Source organism: Geospiza fortis, unplaced genomic scaffold (assembly GCF_000277835.1).
Source record: "Geospiza fortis unplaced genomic scaffold, GeoFor_1.0 scaffold452, whole genome shotgun sequence".
Taxonomy (NCBI): Eukaryota; Metazoa; Chordata; class Aves; order Passeriformes; family Thraupidae; genus Geospiza; species Geospiza fortis.
Window position 1 is genome coordinate 2,449,137 of NW_005054369.1, and position 5,767 is coordinate 2,454,903.

Below are 5,767 nucleotides of genomic sequence, written 5' to 3' on the forward strand. Positions count from 1 at the left end.
TCAGCAGGATTTGTTGTTGAGTTTTTTGTGTGTTGGGAAAAATGAATTCTGTAGCCTTTTAATTAAGCCATTTTGGCTTTAATGTAGCCAGGTTAGTGCTAGATTAGTGTTGTTAAAGATGCATTTGATAGCTCCAAACCTTAGAAAATCCAGTAAAAAGGTTAAAATTTTCTTGTTACCAAGGTTTTGACAGCACATTTCCCCCTGCTGTGTTTCAAACATCCCTGTAGGCAGAGGCCAAGAAGCTGGAGGATGCCTCGACCTATCTGAGTCTGCCATCCACAAAGATTGAGCTGGAGGAGAAGGGACACTCAGCCACAGGCAAGAGCATGCAGAACCTTGGGAGCTGCACCATCAGCAAGGACTCCTTCCAGATTTCCACCCTGGTGTGTTCAACAAAGCTTACCCAGAACGGTGAGTGCCCAGAGCTGCCGGAGCTGCTGCTCCTCACAGCAACACACAGCTGTGTGCTGGCTCTGCTGCCTTCTCCATCCCCGTTCCACGTGGCTGTTTGCTGGGTTGGGTTGTGTGGGTGAGTGTGTGAACCATCCCAAGCTTTTCTCTGTTTTGCTCCAGAGCAGTTGATGTCCCTGAAAAAGCCAGAACAATCCAGGTGAAGTGGAACCAGGGATATTGTTTCCCATGTAGTTGAGGCCCTTCCGCTGAAATGCACTGAAACAGGCTCTGTGGCATTTCACTTTTCTCTGAAAAATAGCACTGAGGGAGGGGATGAGTTTGCTCTCAAGAGCAGGTAATACCAGAGCTCTGCTCCAAACATGCTGGTTTGTTATTCCAAGGTGCAATATCCGTATCTCAGGGCTGGGGACAGCTCTGGTGTTCTCTCCTGTGTGCAGAAGGGGTGTTGGGGAGGATGGAGGTCACCCTCACGTTCCCACACCTTCCCAGGAGTGGCCTTGGCTCTGTGTGTTCCTTTCCAACCTTGCAGTCCCTCATTTGTCCTGTTTGTCAGCTGGCTGAGTGCATCCCAAGGCCGTGGGAGGCTGGTGGCAGCCACCAAAGGAAACCTTTGCCATTTGCAGCCCGTGCCCTGTGTGTGACTCCGTGCCGGTTGCCATGGAGCCATCCCTTGTTCTCCTGGCTGCTCCAGCAGCGAGTGGGGAGTGTGGGAGGGTCATTCCATGGGGACTGAGTCATGGCAGGGAGCTGCTGTGACTCAGGAAGGGCTGTGGGAGCTGGGTAGGGACACTGCCACATGCAGAGTCCCCTCTGCCCGGGGGGATGTCCCTGCTCACTGTGTGCTGCTTTCCCGTGGCTCTCCCAGCTCATGCCGGGTGTTTCACATGCAGAGCGCATCAGATCCACTGCAGTCTGGCAGCCTTGGAGCCTGGCAGGGTGTTCAGCTAAAACACTGGGATGTGCTGGGAGGATTTCCCAGCAAAGATGGGCGCACAGAAAATGAGGAAATGAGCTGCAGTGCAAAGGACCAAAACCAGGCCAAAACTAAGGTCACAGATGTTGCAAAAGCAGGGGGAAAAGTCAAGGAGGAAGACACAACTTGGAGGGGAAGATATGAGGGACATAGCATGGATACTTCAAAAAAAAAAATCTTCAGCAGCAGCACAGTGGGGCTGGGGCTTGGAGAGCAGAATCCAACATCTGGAATTGGGCTGGGGCTTGGAGAGCAGGATCCAACATCTGGAATGAAACTGGGGCTGGGGCTTGGAGAGCAGGATCCAACATCTGGAATTGGGCTGGGGCTTGGAGAGCAGGATCCAACATCTGGAATGAAACTGGGGCTGGGGCTTGGGAGAGCAGGATCCAACATCTGGAATGAAACTGGGGCTTGGAGAGCAGGATCCAACATCTGGAATGAAACGGGCTGGGGCTTGGAGAGCAGGATCCAACATCTGGAATGAAACTGCTTTTTGTTGGAAAATTGCTGCTGTTTTTCCCTTCCGCCTTCCCTAGTGCTCGTTAGTAGTTAAAAGTATTTCCCAGTGATCAATATATTGATGTGGCTTTCACAGAACTGCTATTAAAATTAAGCCTGAGCATTGTTTGGTGCTTGATTTACATATTGTTTGCTTTGAAGGCCTGATCTTTATTTAATGCTGCTGTTAATTATGCTGTCTGGGAAACTTTTCCTCGGAGTTGCCAAAGTCTTTTCTCTCTCTTCAAAGTACTGTGACATTATTAAGCAAGATCACCATGTCTCATTGAGCAGGAAAGAAACAAAACAAAACAATCATCATTAAATTCCTCCCTCAAGTATCAGTTTTCATCTAAAAGTTGGCAGTGATTTTCAGATGGTGATTTCTGAAGCTGATTTTAAGCTTTGTAAAATGGTTGGTTAATATTCTTCCTTTAACTTTCTTAACAAGTAAATTAAAATCCGGTATTATCCTCACTTACAAAAACGTTGGGCAAAAGGATATTTTTCTCCTTTTGGTTACCTGTAATAGATCTTTCTTTACCCTCCATAACTGTCTTAGCACCGGCTTTAAAACTTATTTTTAGTAATTCTGAAAGTATGTGAATAAGTCATCTGGCTTTTTCTGTGGTGTTTGATGGTGCAGAGATTTTTTTGTGTCTGAGCACTTTGAACGCTCCCTTGCCTTCAGTTCTCTAGGAGCTGTGAGTTTTTAATATTGCTTTTCCATCAGTAATCAATGTCCATAGCTTGGAAAAGTCTTCAAAATAACAAACTTGGTCACTGCTGAGACTTGGAGAGAGAGTGATGGTGTGAGGTATCTACTCAGGTTAACACTTGACCAGTTTTTAGTGGTTTGAGCAGAATTTATTAAAGCAGGACATTCCCTGGCCTTTTCCTGGATTTTGCAATTAATTTTGAGGAAGAAGACGACATAAGACAATGAGGAGGAGCAGAAACCCTCAGTGCCTGTGGAAGGAAATGCTCCTGGAGCCTCTTCCCAGACTTCCAGGGTGTCCTTTTATTATCAGGGTGATGGGAACAGAACTGGAATTGCATTAATGGCTTGCTGGGAAAATATTTAGTTATCAAGAGGCAGAGCTGGCTGTGCTGTCCCTATGGATTTGCTGTTGGAAGCATCCAGGGCGTCTCAAAAGCTTATTCCAAGAATTTCTATTGTCTCTTCTGCCTGAAGGACTCAATTCTTTGGATAATAGTGGCTGTTCCTTCACTGGAGTCACGACTTGGAGGAATCAGGGAGACCAGGATTCTGGAGAGCACTTGGGAGGAATTTGACTTAGCACAGTTGATAATTAAAAAAATCCCAACACACACATAGGACAAATTGAAGTGCTATAGTGGCATAAAAGTGAAGATGTAAGCACAGAATTAAAATAAAAAATCACACAGACTGGAAAATGAAATGTTTCAGTCAAGAAGGCAGAGAATTTCAAAGAATAGATGGGAATTTAGTTAGAGGGGGAATATTCTCTAACTGAATTCAGTGGCTGGGCTTTGAGAAAAGTTTAGGTGTTTCTGTAGGGGAAGCTTTTGCATAGATCCAGGTTAAGGAAAGCAGGAACTTGGGGTGGTTCCTTCCACTTGTTAAACACCCTGCAAAAGAACAATCTTCATGTGCAATCCACAGAATAATAATTCACATTAATAAAGCCAAGTTGCTGCTGGGGACTTTGCAGTCTGGGTGTTTGATTAAACCTTTTGCAGTGGGAAATCACAGAATCCCAGACTGGTTTGGGTTGGAAGTGACCTTAATGATCATCCAGTGCCACCCCTGCCATGGCAGGGACACCTTCCACTGATGCACATGGCTCCAGCCTGGCCTTGGGCACTCCAGGGATCCAGGGGCAGCCACAGCTGCTCTGGGCACCCTCATTCTCTCTCTCTCCTCTGATGTTTTCTAACCTCAAATTTCACTTGACCTAGGCTTACTCCATCATTCCTGTTTCCTGTAGGCTGAAATCCTGTTTTACATGCTTTTTCTGCATTATTTTCCACACAACCCCGTGCAGAGAGTGGGATTAGTGCCTGCCTGCTGCTTTGCTGGGGTTAATTAATGCTTGCATTACCAGCCAGTGCCCATTTGTCCATAGCCTGTGAGTTATTTTTCCCTTTCAGCTGGCCTGCACTGACATTTTGTGCTCACAAATGTATATTCATTTAGCATTTGCTCTGCCATCACGCTGCAGTCCACGTGGGTTTGTTTTCTTGGGGCAATCCATGATGCTGTTCAGAGCTCGTCTGTGGGCTGGCTTTTGTTCACATCATTTCTTCTGTCAGGCTGATGCCTTGTTAGAAGTCAGACTGCAGCCAAATTCAGGGGTGGAAAGCTGATATAAATACATCCATGAAACACTTTGGATAACTCATGGAGGCATCTTTGCTTTGCTTCCAGAAGCAATTTTTTTTTTTTTTTTGTTAATACTGAGTTTCTAAGACTTTGGGTTCAGGCTATAGACTTCTTGTAGGATGTATTAAAAGGAATGGAGGACTTGGATTCAAGTCTTTTAAAGCTTTAATGTAGTAAAACTCTCTTGATTTCTCCTCACAAAGAGATGATGAGAAGGCTTGGTTTGAGTGCTGCTCAGAGGGGACTCTTTCCAAGGAGTACTGTAGTGCTTTCCACTAGAAGTAATTTCATTTATTACTTAAAATGAAAGGTTTTTGAGAAAAGCATAGCAGCTGCTTTCAGTCTCTGCAGATAATTTCCACAATAAACTGCAGATTCATGCCTTGCTAAATGTTGTGTTGGTTGCTTTGAAAGCCTGAATAGCAAAGAGGTGAGGGGGTACTTGTTGGGAGGAAGTGCCTGCTTTGAGTGATTTTGGGCAGAATTCACGCAGTATGAATTACATGGGGAGGTGGGCCAGGGGCTAAACTGAAGGTAGTGAGTCTCTAAATTAGCCCTAAAATCACTGAAGGTAGTCAGTCTCTAAATTAGCCATAAAATCATTGAAGTTGGAGAAGACTTTTAGATCATCATGTTCAGTTTGTTGTTGAAGGCTTCTCCTGAGCAGGAGTTCCTGGGACTTCTGTTTTGTGCTGAAAACTGACTTTACATGGGGAAGAGCCTTCCCCTGAGGCTGCTTTGGCAAAGGAGGGAGGAGTATGGGCTTTGGGGTTCGTGGGCAGTGCTGGGTTTGGGCTCTGTGGGTTGCAGGGCTGGGGTTTGGGCTCTGTGGGTTCCAGGGTTGGTATTTGCCAGGGAGCTGCTGCTCTGCAGGGAAACCCCAGTGGGAGCTCCTCCCCAGGAGATTTCCCTGAAGGAAGCTTTGCAATGACAGATGGAGAGAGATGGCCTCCTGCATTCCCTTCTTGATCAGGGCATGCTGAAGTGACACCAGCTTCAGGCAGGTGCAGGATTTGGGGATGGCACCATTGGCATGATCTGGGCTGTGCCCTCAGAGAGCAGCCCAGCAGCGTGGGCACTGGCAGATATTCATCAGCCAGCTTTCCCCCACTCTCAGTTAGTTTGCAACTCTTTGTGCTTCATTTTGTGCTTTATTTTCTTTCCAGTTGATGCAGGGAGAGCAGAGAAGCTGGAGCCATTAATGCTGGGAGAGTCACTGCCCTGTAGATTCAACTGTGTTGGTGGCTGACTAATTTCATTTTGGCGTTTTTTTCTAAACACGCAACTGTTGTGTACAGCAAATGAAAAACCCAGGGACCAGGCTTCCTTGGCCGATTTTCCTGCTGATATTTCAAAAGCTGGCTGCTTTTCTGACAAGCCTTTCAGAGTTCTGTCAGGGCAGAGGGATTGTCCCAGCTTTCTGCAGCGTCAGAGGGTACCAGAAATACCAGAGGGAAAAGGGCTGAAGTGAGGAAATAAAACTTTGTCCTGCATATGGTGATGGAGAG

The 5,767-nt window shown here is 46.3% G+C and overlaps 1 protein-coding gene across 1 annotated transcript in view; it reads left to right on the forward strand.

Annotated features, from left to right (window-relative positions):
• DOCK1 (dedicator of cytokinesis 1) overlaps positions 1 to 5,767 on the forward strand; it is a 254,970-nt gene that overhangs the window by 32,774 nt on the left and 216,429 nt on the right. Inside the window, exon 18 of the mRNA XM_014308424.2 lies at positions 231 to 414. Coding sequence (XP_014163899.1) covers positions 231 to 414 — 184 coding nt within the window. The remainder of the gene's footprint in view (positions 1 to 230; positions 415 to 5,767) is intronic.